Here is an 18092-nt window from a genome sequence, read left to right on the forward strand (position 1 = left end):
AAGAACGGGACTGCCTATAATGAATACCCTTTTCATTAGACGAATCAAACGACTATTATTGAATAGGATTCTTTACGATTTCTACAATACACTGAAATAATCGTCATACTTGTTTCAACTTCAACTTTTAAGTATATCCGTAGTGTTTTCAATTCAGTTTTTTTGTTACATTGTTTATACTTAAGAACGAGACAACGTATAATAAATTTCTTGTCATCTGACATATTCAACGACTGTTATTGGCCAAGATTATTAAAGTTTTCAACAATACAATAAAGAATTAATCATGCTTACTTTATTGCAACAGTAAAAGCCCTTGACAGCATTGACTGGTGTCAAAACTATTGCTGTGTGTCAAAACACTTTAATGGGTTCAGATATATAGTTTTAATTATTTAACACAACTATGATTTACATGTACACACATGTTTGATAGTAATCCTTTGGAATATGTTTACGTAAAAAAAACTTTAAAAATATCTTGTGGTGGTCTTGGTTTTATAATAAATAATTAGAGGGAATATTAAAAAAAAATTATACTTCATTGATTGCCATTAAAATATAATTACTAGAAAATAGACCGAGAAATAAGTCTCGTGCAGTCGAACAATAATACATTCTAACATACATAAACATTGCACATTTATTTTGGCAAACAAACTTTATCCATTTGCACGTACATCATAATAGACTTAAGGAGGTTATGCGAAAGAGGCCAAATAGCGCCAATTCGTCTTTAACGAGATAATACGAGATGTTCTCTTTAAAGATTCTAATTTTGTACACATGTTTGTAAAATTGTTTTAATAATATTACATAATTTATGTTTCATTTTCAAGTATTATCGCATAGGTGTACATTAAGTTTATTTTACTAAAATGATTAAATACTAACATATTTAGATATAAAGTAGCCAAGTAAAATCACGCGACATATAGCAAGTCTTGTATTAAAGGATTAGGAATGAATTTATATGTGTTGTCCAGGTTTTAGGTTTTACTGGATATTTTATAAGACATTTTTCCTCTACCGTTACTGTTTCCAAGTCCGGAATAATAACTGGATCTGGAAACAACCCATTGGTTGTTTATATCCAGACGAAGTTTAATATCTCGACGTCTTCATGTACGCTGCTTCTACTGGGTTCAAAGCCCCGATTGTCTAAATCTCCCTCAAAAGTGGCCATGGCATGAAATGAGTGACCACCATTTTTGCTATCCCAAGTTCTATCTGTTTCTGAAATTCATGCTGTCTGATCAAATATAGGAACAAGTGATTATGATCCTTAGCAAAGCAAATTTATATATAAAGTTGTAACAATTTAACGAAGATAAAAATAATCTTGAAATTATTTAAACAAGTAATGACAATAAATCAACTTGATACCAATATTGTGTCTTATCTCAGTTCGGCTTAAAATATAATGAACCAGGAAATAAATTCTTCTCAGTATACACTCTTAATCTTCTTTTGCTGTATGTGATTGACAACTAAGGTCATTATTAAGTAGTTATTATTGAAATCAGTCCAATTTGGTTTTGCTTATTAATTTTCTTACCTTATTAGGTATACATCCTAAACTGATTAATACAATTTTTTTTTAAAAATTTTTTGCAGCACTGCGTTTAATTTTATACAAAATATTTTTTTATTATTTTATCTATATGATAAAACTTTAAAAGTGGTAATTACGTTCGCTACATTTAAAATTTTATTACGCTCATTATCTGTATCTGGTATTTTATTACAAATAGCAATTAAATTTATCTTACATTCTTTAACTAAAGTCATCATCAACTTCCTTATTTAAGTAGCTTTATGACTGACAGGCCATTATGACATCATGTCATCTTGTTTCTTGCCGTCATTATAATGAATGCGGCGATTTTTCTATATTAAATTATTTTAAAAGTTGAGTTGTTTTAATATTTTACTTTTCAAAATTAATTTTATACTAATATTGTTATTATAGTGGTATTATTATTATAATAATTTAAAAAGTTGTAATGTAATTTTCAAAGATGTTGGGGTGGTGTTAATGTACTAATTTTAAAAAGTTTATTTCCAATATCCCTCAGTGCTTTAATATGAAAATCTACCACTATTGTGTGTTACCGTCGATGACGTACGTCACAGAAACAAGTTCTTTCACTCTCAGCCTCTTTACCAAACTCATAATCGCTCAATAGGTTTCTCTACGAGATTGAATTAAAAATAAAAAGATCCCTAGACGAATAATTGTAAACGACATAGACAACGACATACATAGGATTGGCACCTTGAAGTGGCAGAAGTCAAGCCGTATAAAAGGCCGCAGAGGCCTTAAGGTTCTGGATCTGGACCGGCCAGCGCAGCGCTCAGGCTACAAGGTGGAAACACGACCTTTTCGGAATACGCAGGAAGGTACAGGTCCATGGGACCATGACAAATCCATTGGATACGCCTATGTCCCGAAGTGGTGTTCTATGGCTAAAAGATCATAATCATATTAATGAAAGTTGTAAATTAAACTTATGTTAAATAATATTAACTAATGTTCATACTTTGTAATTTAATATTTAACCTATGATTAAATTTATATAGATTTCTGACAAAATAATTTGTTTTGTTTCAGTGAGTGAAATCGACCAGTACTTATGGATGGTGGGAGGTTCGGCGGGCGCTTTGGCGCTCACCGGTGTAGCAGCAGCGTCCGCCTTTTATCTAAGCACAAGACCAAAACCCGAGAAGCCTCTTGTTACGCTTCACGAACAGAGCTTATTGGAAACGGTAATTATATTATTAACACATAAATACCCACACCTTAGTCTATGCTTCAATGGTTCCTAATATAAATGTGTAGTACTTTATCTTTACTAGACTTCGTCATCGTTATCTCGGCCATAAGACGTCCAGTGCTGGGCATAGGCCTCCCCTATAGATTTTCGACAGGGCCGAATGGAAGCGGCCTATGCTCAGTGGGGGGATGGTCTACTCCGCGCCGGTCTGTGGTCTCTACCCAAAATTTTAAGACCATTACCATCTATTCTGCCCGCTGTTTAGCCTGCCCACTGTCATTTCAAATCACTAGACTTTGCTTCAGTTTATTTACAAACTTATATGTAAAATATAAGCAGCCGCTTTTCAACTGGGATTCATGATTATTTTTATTTATTTATAAAAGATGAGGCAGCATATTCGTGAAACTTGATGATATAAGACTATTGTAAGACAAAATACTGGAGTTTTTGTGAACTTCTTCTGCCGCGTTTATATAGTATATATAAAAACATGGCAAGCAACGTGGAATATAAATCGCTTTTTCTATCAATGAGAAAACGGTCGGACTTTATTCTACATACGTGGTATGGAGAAAAAAGACTTCACTGTATGATTCTATGTTGACAACAATATGCACAAATAAATAAATGGAAGTTATCGATTGCCACTTTAAAAAGTCTTAAAAGTGTGGGATCTTTATACTCTAGTTTTTTCTAAAGCAAATCTATAATTATATCATCTAATATATTACTACTATAGTAGACAAAGAGGTGGCCAAACGTTTCATTTCTACATAGTACTTTTTGATATTTGATAATAATTACTGTAACAATAAATCTCAAACAAATAGTCACTAATTTCCTTTGACCTTCTTTAAAAAAGGCCTTATCAATGGTAGAAAGAGGATAAATGTTGAACTGCTTACAGACACCATTAAAGTTATATTGTGTTTAACTTCACTAACTTTGTGTTACTTCCTATTCGTTAGACGTATGCTGTGATATGAATGATAATAATTTTTTTTTTGTAAATTTAAAAATTATTTATTTTAGATAACGTGATTAGAATAATTGCGGTACATTAACATTATACTGACTTAAAATAATTCTCTAATCGCAAATAATCGGCTACAATTTTAAGTTATTACAAACAAGAGGTTATTGATCGATAACAGCGTTACTTTGGGATTAGTTATAAAATAGAAAATACAATGAATTTTATATTTATCAAGACGCTTAGCGAAATCATGCAGGTGTAATAAATGTGGGTGACATTCATATTTTGAGGTCAATGAACGGACTGAATCTAAAGCATGTGATGCAATAAATGCTTTTATATATATTTATATATTTAGACATCATTTTTGATTCGTATGGTGTCTGAAGGGAACTCCTTTATATCGAGGTATCAAAGTTCAAGTTGTCCTAATAGAAACAGCGGCCGGTAGAGTTGGCAGAGCGCATCTTCGAGCGATATTTTTAACTCATTGTATCAAGAGCAGCCCTGCTAGCTGCTCTCATGTCAGTACCTAACAGTTTATAGCGATCGTGGCGAGCCTCTGAATTACTTGAACATTAGCAGCCGATAGCGGGCTCTGAAACTCTCAATTGATTTATTATTATAATCTCTAACTGTAATTAAAGAGCAATTGACTGCGAAAGAAATGTAAATGATGATTGCGCAATGTGCAGTAGCTTTTTAATGTCGTTTTAAAACTGCAAGTGTTTTTAGTGAAGTGCCAACTTAATTGTGAAAATGGCGTGCTGTGATTGTTGTATAGGGGTGGCGCCAATTCGTCCACCGATAAACCTCAGTGAACAATCAGATGCTATTAAAGTAAGAAAATCATTTACATGTTATATATAACACAAAAATATTAATGAAACATAACTTAATGTTATTTAACGAAGAATAATATAGCATATATTATCATATACTTTTATATTTTTTATAAGATTGTTATCTCACATAATTTTGAATATTTGTAGAGCCTGAGGTCAAAGTGATGTTAGCAGTTACTCATATTGCGTATTTTGGCAAAGCTCCGTTACATTTAGATTCAGATCATCGAAAGGTCGGAAAAGTCGGTTACGTGTATCAACGACTGAATCGACGCAAAAATAACATCTTCTAGATAGTTCTTTTATTTGCCAAATCCCACATAATTTAATGTATATCATCTCGAATATTGCGTTTAAATGTGAAAAGTAGGCGTCCTTTACGTCTGTTGTTAAAATAGTCACGTCATAATTATCAAACAATTATAATTATAATGTATAATTGAATAGACTGCCAACGTCCTATATGAGTAAAGATTTTAATAAAATAATTATATTAATAAAAATAAATTCGCAAGATTACTGTTAATTTATTATATCGTAATGCCAGAGACATTCGAAATGTTAATAATTTCACAGAATTATTAAGATTTTTAAAAGGTCAAAGGGTTTTTGAACTTTACTGCATTTTATTTCCGTAAGTCTTTATCGTCAGTAATAAACTTATATTAAATAGAATTTGTTTACAATATTTTTTTAATGGTTAGATATTAAATTACAGTTACGTATTTCATAAATCTAGGTATATACCGTGTGGTATAAGTTATATATTTATTTTCTTCAAATGTATCTATTTTAAATAAATCGCAGCCTAACGAAGTAAACCTAAATTGTTTTTAAGTTATTGAAAATGATAATATTAGTCACTATTAATACACCATCTTCTTTTTCAACTTTTTATAGGTTTTATTGTTGATTTGCTGATAAGACAAACTACATTCCGCCTAACAGTCATTAATTGAGTTGATATCAGATTTTCAAATTTACACAAAAATTGTTAAGGTCAAATTTTTGACATGGCTACGCTGTGGTATTTTAAAGGTCAATTTTTTATCGATGAATGTTATATTTCAATGCTTATTGTCCATTGTTATTAATACGAGTGATATCCAAACCCAAAAACTCAACAAAAATCATCAAAATCGGTCTGTTCATTTTAGACTTATAAATGATGTAACTAACCCGACTTTATTTCATTTATAATAATTAAAAGATAGTTATTTTTTGGTAATGAACAACACGTTTAAGAATTAAAATTGGTTAATTATTTTATGAGCAAGAAGCATATTTCAATAATTGTATGAAATACAATTTTCGAAATAAGCTATAATTACAAGTTCTTTAAATTGGAGCATGCGGTAATTGTGTTGACGTATGCGTCGGGACACTGATAAATGATCTCTCAAAGCTTCCCAAATATTTTGATACATATAACGTGTACTAAAACTTGAATATTACGACTTGCTTGCCGAACACATAAAACGCAGTCAGTTTGCTTACGTTGAGAAAATAACGAGATCTACTGCTATACGTGAATAAATTTTAGATGTTTTATGTTAGAAAGTAGCATGCGCTAGTTTTAGAGATAACATAATGTTATTTATTTTACGAAACTTTTGATGAGCGTGAAAGTGTATCTGAAATTTGTCAACTGTTGATGGAAGACATGTGATTTGAATTCAGTCTTAAAATATGCGGAGTAAAACATCGCGTAAAATCATTTCGAACTGACCCGCCCACATCGCTTAGCGACGTACAAAAATAATATTCAATTGACACGAGAAAAAGGGAGGCTTAAATGTCTATACTTGTTGTCGAATTTTTTGGCAAACTGTCCGGACTAGTCACGGGACTAGGATAAATTGTTAAAATGTTGTATTTTTTTAAAAGCAGCCTTAAATCAACGAAAATTGCTTGTAAAATGGAAAATGAAAGACATGTGGTCACATAAAACTCTAAGTTATGTATTCTTTGTTATAATAGAAAATTAAATGAAAATTCACTCGATTATTTCGTCAAATGTTTATGTATCGGTCTATAATGTTGACGTGTGTTTGTAACTCGCGTACTGATTTACTGTCGTAGTAGTATTGGTCGTTCCAAAATGTTGTTTATATTCCTTTGAATGCGAATCACATTCTATTGTTTTTAAGCAATTTGCCTATTTGCTTCAATTTTTGTACTAACACCTTGGTTATTGAAATATATATATATGTATATTAGATATAGCATATACGTAAACATCTAAAAAAATAAAGCTTATGTCATTATCAATTGTATATTAGAACGACAAAATGTCTCGAGTTTTTATTAAAAAAAAAGTTTTCTTGATATTAATTTTTATGTTTAACTGTATAATATGTATGTCTGTATGTACACAATGAAGTCATTAATCACATGAAAGACACACTTAAAATAATTGAAAATATTTTGAGTAGTTTGCTTAAATGTGACAGTTTAAAGATAAGATACAAAAATATTTGAGAAATCTCATACTTTTTGTGGCAGTCTTCTGATAATATAGAATTTATTTTATAAGTATAATGGCAAGATTTGAAAATCGAAGCCATGATATATCGAATATAGTCATTGTTGAGTCACCAGCACATTGTATGGACTACAATTAATCAATGCTGTTTTCACTTAACAGTTATCTCACGGCGTAGATTTCGATACTTAATCTACTTGACTAGAAACTTAAAGAAAGTATCGCACATTATTCTTGAGTGTAGAGAAATTGATTGCGAACGATATAAATGATAATGAAACACACATACAGCGGCTGAACAATGAATTATTCGCAACCAATAAAAATTCGAAATGGGATTGGTATAACTAAAGATCAGATAAACAGATCCAAGATTTTTCCAAGTTTTTTTTTGTGGATGTTTAGAAGTAAAAATTTTACAAAGCTTTCACTGATGAAACATAACAATCGGCTTAGTAGAATAAAAGATTAAAAGCACCTAATTGTTTTTAACCTGAATAAATCAGGCATAAAGACTAAGGAGAAAATCTTTGAACATTCATCACAGAGTATAACTGATGTAAATCGCATTAGACTTCAAAATACTCATTTGATCACGTTATTATCCTTATAGAAATATTTACAGTGGCATTCTTCTCATAACGTACACAAGTGAGTGTACATCGTGAGAAGAATGCCAGTAGAGCCCAATTTGGTAGAAACCAGAATCATATTAAGCATCACTATAATAGCATCCTTCAATATTTCAAATGCGCGCTGATTTGAGAAAAGCGCACATCAAACCGAGACATTTTTTTGTCAGTTTTACAATATTAATAATATAATATTAACTCCTAAGCTTCATTTTCACTTTAAAAAGCCTTCACACTATTATAGAATTTATTTAACGAATTTCTTAAATCAATTACTTGATAATTTAGGGACAATACCTGTGAATGTATTGTAATACCTTACGAAGTTGTTCACAAAATACGTATTAATTTTATGAAATCTAGAGAAAGGTAGCGTACTTCGCTAATTTTGATATACATTTTTATTAATACACACACACATAGATCAAATTTTCATGTGTACATGTATCAATCATGTACCATCATATTTTTTTTTACTAAACTTTTTTTATTCATAGAGATTATAAAGCGCAATAAGCAATTTACAAAACTGTACCTACAGCTCATTTTTCGTGCAGTATAAATATAATTAATCTACTTTTATTCCGCAACCTAATAAGGTTTTCTTTCACGTAGCACGTTTTGGTTCCATGCCAAATTAGTAATGCAACAACAAATAATAATATGTTTACTATCATTGCAACAAAATTTATTTATTTAATTTAAAGTTGATATTATACTATATCAATGTTAGATTTGTTCTCGTCTCACGCACCAGATAGCTCTAAATATTTTTTTTAGATGGAATTATGCTTTATAATATTTCGAATAATTAAAAACATTTAAACTAAATGTGTTGAGGTAAAAGTTTCAAAACAATAACGCTTTTGTCTTCTATTTACAGTAATTAATTACTGTGAAATTTTAGAAAATCATTACCATAAATTAATTGTATATTCTTTGTTTTTGAAAAAACAAACAAAACAGTGTTCTTTAATTTTTATTGCATGCATTATGTATTTATAGAAAATTAAATTCTAATTTTGTGTATCATGGACATATTAGTATCAATGCCATTTACATTAAAATAAAATTGAAACATCAATAGATTTTCTCATTTTGTGATAAAAAAACTGATTTTAAAATAAAATATATTAATATATTGCTTTATTATGTGTAAATAATTCGTGCGATTAAAAAGTGAAATTCTTTATGGCTTCATTAATATATCTTGTTTATACAGTAGCGCATATAAATTATTTAGCATTTAAGTCCAAAATGTTTAAACACTCGCTTATTTAAAAAGACATTTAAAGTTTTATCGGTATCATTATCACAATATGTTTTAGAGTGAAACCTCTTTTGTGGAAATATTGTAATTTTATTTTGAAAAAGTAGTAATTTATTTTCGGCGCAAACGTTAAGTTTCAAGAACGCGTAATCCGGAAGCAGCGGTAGCTGTAGCCAAACGTCCGCAATGTCACGTTATTCAGAGACACCGTATTTTTAGAATCCATGGAAGTCGCCACAATCTAGATTGACCTTCTCAAGATTGATGACCCAACAGGTTTCCTGAGATCAGAGAGATAAAGTGTTAAAATTGATTTTTATGTACAAATTCTCAATTATAATGTTAACGACTTCCATATTATTAACACATTAAACTTTAACGACTTAAGTGGTAAAAATGGATCGAACGTAAGATATTATAAGTTTGCGCTTAAAAGACTTACTCACTGTGAAACCTATCATTTCATATAATAATAGCGTGAATTGAGAAATTTCTTTGTTTCCAAAAATACAGTACATTACGTCATTCAGTCCATTTATAAATACACGCATCAGAACTGTCACCGGAATGTTTTTAGAACCACACTACGCTTAACCTTGTACCCCTAATCCGGGAAAAAAATGTCGGACGTCTTCCACATGTTTATTCTATTATAATTTTCTTAAGAATATTCACTTTAGAACAAAATGCAATCCATAAGTTAAACATTTTGGTAAAGACAATAATGCATTGTACGAGGAATCAATTTACAGGTTGAATATAAAAAATAAATAAAAAGTAGTTTCCACAATTTTTACACTTAGATTCCTAAAGAACTATCACAAGTTATAATAATTTATAGTTATAGCAATGTGCAAGAAAATATTAGTCCTATGAAATGGAACATGAAATCAAATTTTCAGTGACCACTGTTTACATGTTCTTTAACATGCTCTTGAGATTACGTAAGCATATAGAAGAAAATTAAGGATAAAGCCTATATCTTTGTAGACAAAACGATGAAATGCCAAAAAACCATACATTCTGCCGAGTTAATAATCTAAAAACCTATGTTGTAACATGTCTAGGAACACCTAGAAGATATAAAGTAGAACAGTCATTTTTGGACAATAACTTTAACGAATACAATAAATATATAGCATGGTTTTCACGGCAATATTTTTGCCTCAATTTACCGTTTCTTAGTAATTTCAACCAAGTTCGCGGTTGAACGACCTGTTGACCTACACAGTAAATAACGTTTACTTTAAACGAGAACATTTTTCTTGGTATCAATTTGTTAAGGTCGAATCCAAGTGAATTTGAGCCGTCGTTAGTTTCGTATGACATCGTCAGTTCAATTATCTTTTGCAGTTAATTTGCTGAGTCCTTGGTGATAAGGGCTCCAGCAAATTTGTTGTTGCTTTTAGCTATAAATGACGTGTTTATGCACTCGTAATTTTTAATAGTGTAGATATTAAATTTCCTAATTCCTTACATTACATCAGAACACAGTAAAGTTACTGGTAAACACCAGTAAACACGGTACTAAATACATGTTGATGCTGTTTGGTTAATCGGTTCAACATAAGCAACGTTAAAAAGATTACAATTGATTAGTTTTCCGCATGTTACAAGGATTCAGCACATTGAACCCGGACAGAGTAGTGCCTTCCGTATATACTTTATGTATATAAAGTATTTGTAACTTGTATATTTAGTAAAAGTTTTAATAACTCGTTTGCTATCAATTAATGCATGGTACACACTATCCAAAAATCTTTGGTTCCATAAATAACGTTATGATAATATGCGTTAACAAAATTCTGATTACTACATATTAAAATAAATTATTGTTTACAATCCGTCCCTGCAGACTTTGTACTGCAAGAAATGTTCAGCCCGTCGCAATAAAAAAATAAAAGAAAGAGTGATTGTAAACAAGTGTAAAGGTTTTTTGCTAACAAATGATATACATTCACCCCTTTAAAGCTTTTATATCTACAGCCTGTCATCCTGTATAATCTCCCATTTAGTTTAAACTATGTTACAAATTGTAATTTGAATGTATTTGTTTTATTTTTAAGGGTCCGGAAATGGTAAGAGTGTCGAAGTTTTACAAAGATGCTAAAAACGGTCGATTCTTACGCTACCTTCATGACGATACACGCACCCTTTTCGAGACATTTCGACGAGGTGTCAAAGAATCCAGTAAGTGAATGTTTTATAATATTTTTATAATTTACTAACAGTCCCGGCAGACTTTCAACTGCCTGCTACTCTCTCTAACTGCCTGTTATCAACCTGACGTATTCCATAAGAAAATATATTGTATTATTAGATTTTTCAGAGTGATCACTACATTCGTTGATTATATTTGAAATGAATTAATTGATTTCGTGATCGATAAACACTGACCAATGCAGTTGTTAATTATGCAGCGGTATATTTGTCAAACACGCGGAGTTCAAAGCGAGCTGTGAAACGCGCATAATAAGTCACAAACGTAAAGTTTTAATAAAGTCTAAAATTTATTTTTTAATTTTTATAATTTTCGAGTCATTCTGTTCTTTTCTGTCCTTTGATAACGCCTTGCAAAGTATTAAGAAACAGAAAAAGATGAATGAACCTTGGTCACGCTATAACCTGAGATCGACTTTAGTTGTAGCGTTATATATATTATGATAACGTACAAATATATACAGCAGAAGGTGTACACTTTTATGAAAATTTAAAAAAATATGCGCGAGTAAAGGTTGAAGGCGTGAATTTACAAAATTCTTGTGCTTTTTTTATCTGCTACTTCTTTCTGGTTATTCATCCGAATATTAGCAATAGAAGCATGCATTACACTACATTACTATAATAGCGTACAAACTGGTTCAATGGATACAGTTAAACGCAATTTGTGCTAGTGAAGTTCTCGGGATAGTCGTCTCGTTTTTTCCTATACGAGAACTTTAAACTCGTTGCGACGTTTAAAATAAAAAAGCGGGAAATCGGAGCTACAAAGTTGCTTTGATGCGTGGAATATTCCACAATCTTGCGGTTGTGTACGCACGTAATCGCTTACCAGATTGACTGATGATAAATGAATTAAAAACCTTTTCCTTTTCAATGAACTTTATTTTCCCTTTTTTATGCGGCGTTATTGAGAAATTTATCACAATGCCTATTAATGAGTTCTTTTATTATAGATAATGGAAACTGTCTTGGTTGGCGCGAGGGACCAAACAAGCCCTACATATGGCAGACATATAACGAGACGTTGCTCAGAGCGAAAAACTTCGGGTCGGGCCTTATATGTCAAGGCCTTAATCCGGGCCAAAACACTTTCGTGGGTTAGTGCCTCGTTAATTGTAAATTGAATGTCATTATTATTCTTCTACCTATAGATTAAGAAATTACAATATATAATTGTCTTTGACAGGTATTTATGCACAAAATTGTCCAGAGTGGATTATGACGGAACAAGCAGCCTATTGCTATTCGATGGTCATAGTACCATTGTATGATACCTTAGGAGCCAATGCATGTGCCTTCATCATCAATCAAAGTAAGCCTTAATTAAATAAACTTATAATAAAACGTACTAACCGCTTTGTTTATTCAAAAAGTTCGTCCAAGGCTAGAGACAAGATCAGAGGTTGCGTATATATTATTTTTAATTCACTCAAATGTTTTCGGTTACTGTAATTTGCGGAAAATTATGAGGTGAACGCAAACGTCACACATTTATAAATAAAAACTGCTTCATAACAAAATAACTATATTCATTTGAGAGAATTTAATTTAAATAAAGCGACCTGTATTCATTATTTATAGTAAATTTCTTGAATGATTAGCAAATGATACTATTATGTGCCATTTGTTAAGTATAGGTGGAAAAGCTTTAAAAATATAAAAACAAATGCTGCCTATTAATTTATAGTACACATTATCCAAATACAATGGTTTGATAAATAGGTAACTATTGAAATTCGGATTGCTTTTTATCTTAATTATTGTTTACTATCTATCGCTGCAGAGACTTTGTACAGCCGGAAGTTATTGGCCTATTAAATTCACTAATCTTTATAAAGGATGATTGGAAATAGGCATTAAATCTTCAAAGCTTTTTGCTGACCCGTTTCAATGTTGATATAAACAATCGTTCTGTATACTGCTCCGTTATTTGAAATTTATTTTCTATGTCGATTTTGATTGTAAGCAAATAAATACAAATTATATTTTTAATAAACTGTAATTGATCCCTAACCTAACCTTTACATCGTCCCACACAATCACACCTTTTCCTATTCCTCGATGTCATGAAGTAATATAAACTTTTTGTGTGTAGCTGAAATGTCAATAGTAGTATGTGAAGACGATAAGAAAGCGAATCTTTTATTGGACCAATCGCCAAGATGCTTAAGAAAGCTCGTCACTATTAAAGAAGTTTCACCGTCGACGCATCAAAGAGCAAGAAGTCGAGGTGTTGATATTGTAAAGTTTAGCGACGTTGAAATACAAGGAGCTCAGAAGGATCACCCATTTGTTGTAAGTTTTAATTTTCTTTCTATTACTGTTCCTTACTACAATACATTTAACGTGAATTTATGCGCCATATTGCGGGTTTAACTTTGAAATAGTTAATCAATTATTGTCCTTTAAAAAAATATTATACTTTGTTTTAATAATTTACTTTTAAGTTGTATTTCCTCAATCTACACTTCCTTATTAAAATCATGTATGGAAAATTTTCGTGATTATGGTACATGAAAATCACTTTCAAAGCGTCTCCGATAAAATGATTAATTAATGTTTTAACCATTTTCAATTTAGCTAAGAAAATTAATTCTAACGATGTTTAAGAATTACGTAAATTGATTTAAATTAAATATTTTGAATATTATAATGTTAATTTAAAATTTCAGCCACCGAGTCCGGAGAGCCTCTGCACGATCTGCTATACTTCTGGAACCACCGGCATGCCGAAAGGAGTGATGCTCACCCACGAGAATCTTGTGGCCTCTATGTGTAGCGTCATCATGCAGCTGGGCGAGCACCGGCCATCAAAACACGATGTCATGATTTCCTTCCTGCCTCTCGCACATATGCTGGAGCGATGTTGTGAGGTAATTTCTAATTCAAATTACATTTTGATCTTACATCTGCTATATATTAGCTAACAAACATATGTCGTACTGTCAAATGTTATTGGACTGTCACAGTCTCAAATAAAAAACAAAATATATTGCGGAATTCGAGAAATTACGAAATTTTTGAAATAATATGGATTACCAGTAACTAATCAGGGCACAGAAAGGTGGAAAACACTTCGGGCCATTGGCAACTGCATACTTACTGAATGTAGCTCAATGCGCCATGAAAAGCGCTATGCTCGATGACTTTATGATATGAAATCAAGAACTAGAAGGTCTTTGGCATCTTCAGGAGTTATGTTACACCGATAAGTGCCAAACACAGAGCCTCCACGCTACCCGATAGAGGTATATTTTGATGTCACACGTTCACGCGACTGCTTGTAACTGCTGCGTGCCGAAATCTCACTAGCTCTTGGGCCCAGATGCAAGCAAAGTTCCACGTGCACTGGTTTAGTTACCTCGCTATTGAGTTACTTTTTCTCATTTGTTATATAATATTAAATAATCATATTCATTAAGTGCTTCGGCTTTGATTAATCACCACTGCATCATACAGTCACTTATTGCTCGATGAATTATAGAATGTATGGTATTGTTACATACATGCTGAGATGTGTACCGCATTGTATCACATAACGTGACATATTTGATTATAATCAAATGATATCAACTGCGTAGTATATGTATACAATGAAACATGCATTCGCACAAACAAGGGGTATTTATCGCATTTGCTAATCCCACATGATGTCAGCTATACATAACGTACAGTAAAATGCAATTTTCGTAACAAACGCTTTGTTACGTTAACTGGTCTTGATTGGGGAACATTATTCATTTAGTTAAAGTGCTATTTATACTTCCTATATAAATATGTGATCGCTGTAACAACTTAAGATCAATGAAAGATATTCTTTTGGTTTAAATTGATTCTGTTTCAATTCTTGTAGTATAATATTTAACAAAAAGACGTCTGAAGACGCTGGATGCAGGCCGCTTCCAACCGGTTCTATTACAAATCTGTGAGAGGAGGTCTCTGTCCAACAGTGGGCGTCTTTTGGCTATATAAGTAATGACCATGATTATGATGACCTATACTCGTCATTTTGTTCCAATCCACCATTGCATATTTGGAAAGATAAATATAAATAAAGATAGTATTAAGAATAAATTATATTTTCAGAACGCTCTATACATGGTAGGTGGTGCAGTTGGTTTCTACAGCGGGGACATAAGGAGATTGGGCGATGACTTAAGCGCCTTGAAGCCGACGATGATGCCAGCCGTACCACGACTGCTTAACAGACTTTATGATAAAGCGCAAAACGAAATATCAAATTCGAAGATCAAAAAGCTATTATTCAATATGGCACTTTCCGCTAAAGAGTCTGAATTGAAAAGGTTTTTACTTTGTTTTTAATCTAGTTTTTAGAATATTTTTATAATTACACAAAAGTGGCAATTATTCGAAACTACAAAGGAATTTAATGTAGTCATGTTTTTGTTTATATTAATTATAGTGAGACAAGAGTATATTCTCACCTCTTCTGTCAAATAGTGATTACTCTATTTTTTTTTAATAATCAAGTCCATCCAAAGCTTTTCTGAAATCAGTGTTTGTTACAGCAGTCTTATAGGACTGTCCTTTGTTTTCATTTGCCTATTTCATCTGATTTCTTTTATACCCTTGTTTATGTACAAAAAAGTAAATATGTATATACATGTCCAACTTAAATTACGTTTAGGCAAATAATTATATTACCATAATTTTTGTTCTATCCTATGTGATCTTATGAATAAATAATTTAATTTAGATTCTTGTACATAACATTATAGCTGTGTAACTTTTATGACTAATTTTGCGAAATCTTAAAACGTTGATAAATCTCGTGAAAACAGTACGACAACATGTTTATCTTGTCGTACTTTAAGTATTTTTTACAAAATGACAACTTAATTTCACATAATTTTAAAGTATTCATACGGGAACATTTCCGTCAGACTGTAGAATAAATACGAAAACGTCAATCAACTGTCTCGTTGCGACATCTGTAAGCTCACTTTAGCTCAATATTCAGATTACATTATGACATTCTTCATATTTTCACGTAATTCAATTTAGTTAAAATAGTCCGAAGACGATATTTCCGCCATTAAAATCGGTGAATATATCTTTTAAAAACTGTATCTGCCAAATAAAATATGGTACCCAATTGAAATGAATTGCGATAAATTAAACGATTTTGCGTTCGATATTTAAAATTTTATGTGTATGTAATATACTACGTACCGTTTATGTGTGTATATATATATATATTTTACTGTTTACACCATCTGTTACTCTATTATGCCATTTACTTTAATTAAATCCCCGTCATTACAATTGAAATATAGTATATAAGATTATTTTTATATTATCTAAACACATCACTATCAGATGATCAAGTTTCGCGTTTTCCTTTGTTGTATATTCCTACAAACATCGTAAAACATATTTGTAATTTTTGTGATTTATCTGTCCAGGGGAATTATCCGTGCAGATTCCATATGGGACAAGTTGGTATTTCGGAAGGTTCGTGAGGGGATGGGAGGGAGACTACGTATCATGGTAGTTGGATCGGCACCACTGGCCGGCAATGTTCTGACATTCGCACGATGCGCTCTAGGCTGTCTGGTAAGTGGAGATGATATCAAAAAATATGCTTTAAAATTATTACTTACTATGGAATCTGAATATGAGCATTAAATGAGTTCGTACAGATACTATTAGTTATATATTTTAAGACATAATCAATATTGATTGTAAAACTATATTTGCATAGGGCAATTGTTGAGTTTCTCGTCGGCTCTTCTCTTATTAAAAGCCTCTTTTTATATCCAATGTGATTGAAAATAGTAATAAAATCTTTGAAGAGTAAATGTGTATCTAATTTGCTGACAATGAATATAATAATATATTGAATAACGTAATGATAATGTAGTAATAAAAAGAGTTTTTACTACATAATAACATTAATTTTTGTTTACTATTTGTCGCTGCAAACTTTTTGGTGGAAACAACAAACTTTCAAGCTTTTTGCTGATATATCTGCTATAAACTCTGCATTAAAAGCACTCACATTAATCCTTTTTCTTGGTGACTTCAAAACCTTGTAGTATTATTATACAAATGACATCACTCTTTATACATATTTACTATAAATATATATTATATAAGCAACAACTCCCGTCTGTCAAGTGGTATTACAAAGAACGAGGCAAACTATTTTCAGTTTGCATTAAATTTATCTATCGTAATGTTTCAATAGCAATCATATTCTCAGAACGGATATGAAATAAATGGAGGATCCTATTAATAATTTTATTTGTTTGAAGCCCCAAGGTTATATTCAGTTCGCAGTAGACCCAATAATACATCTTTGCTTGTTATTATTCAAAATCGGCACGTGATGATTTCGATCTGTTTGTTTTGGACGAATGAAATATCGGGGTAATAAATTTGATAAGTAAAATAATATAGCTTTATTTAATAAGTTCGTAGGATTTTATTACGCAATTACATTGCAGGCCCTTTGCGTAGAATAACAAAGCATGTATTAAAACTCTGTTATTTTATTCCTTATATTACTTCCAATTACAATTGTACGTAATATACAGTATTATTATAAAATACAGTTATATTAGTTTAATATACAGTTATTTCCTGTTAAAAGTTTTTTATTATTATAATACGCATTGTATCGCAAAATTTTTTTTAGTAATACATACATAAAAATTATCTAATTTAAAATTTTCTACTAGTGTTCACAGAACAGTAGTAACTCAGCGGTAAAGGTTTCGATTAACGGGATACAATCTCAAATAATTCACACTTTGTGCTTTAATTAAGATGAGCAGCAACATTCTCTGCGTACCATAATACATTGCGATCGCCTACCTGTCTACTAAGCGTGGCGATTATGGTATTTCTCCACACTG

The 18092-nt window shown here is 31.3% G+C and overlaps 1 protein-coding gene across 5 annotated transcripts in view; it reads left to right on the top strand.

The window, feature by feature from the left end:
- LOC137918670 (long-chain-fatty-acid--CoA ligase 1) overlaps window positions 1-18092 on the top strand; it is a 63318-nt gene that overhangs the window by 37647 nt on the left and 7579 nt on the right. For 4 of the 5 annotated variants that reach the window (XM_068761536.1, XM_068761534.1, XM_068761535.1 and 1 more), the window contains 8 exons: window positions 2615-2769; window positions 11055-11178; window positions 12165-12308; window positions 12398-12523; window positions 13307-13506; window positions 13884-14084; window positions 15298-15515; window positions 16638-16788. In XM_068761536.1, coding sequence (XP_068617637.1) covers window positions 2615-2769; window positions 11055-11178; window positions 12165-12308; window positions 12398-12523; window positions 13307-13506; window positions 13884-14084; window positions 15298-15515; window positions 16638-16788 — 1319 coding nt within the window. Of the gene's footprint in view, window positions 1-2614; window positions 2770-4284; window positions 4597-11054; window positions 11179-12164; window positions 12309-12397; window positions 12524-13306; window positions 13507-13883; window positions 14085-15297; window positions 15516-16637; window positions 16789-18092 lie in introns of those variants that run through there. The other variant, XM_068761537.1, reaches the window with a different exon arrangement.

This window comes from Battus philenor, unplaced genomic scaffold (assembly GCF_028537555.1).
Source record: "Battus philenor isolate CCGP_79_NKW_IND1 unplaced genomic scaffold, ilBatPhil1.0.hap1 SCAF_15, whole genome shotgun sequence".
Classification (NCBI taxonomy): domain Eukaryota; kingdom Metazoa; phylum Arthropoda; class Insecta; order Lepidoptera; family Papilionidae; genus Battus; species Battus philenor.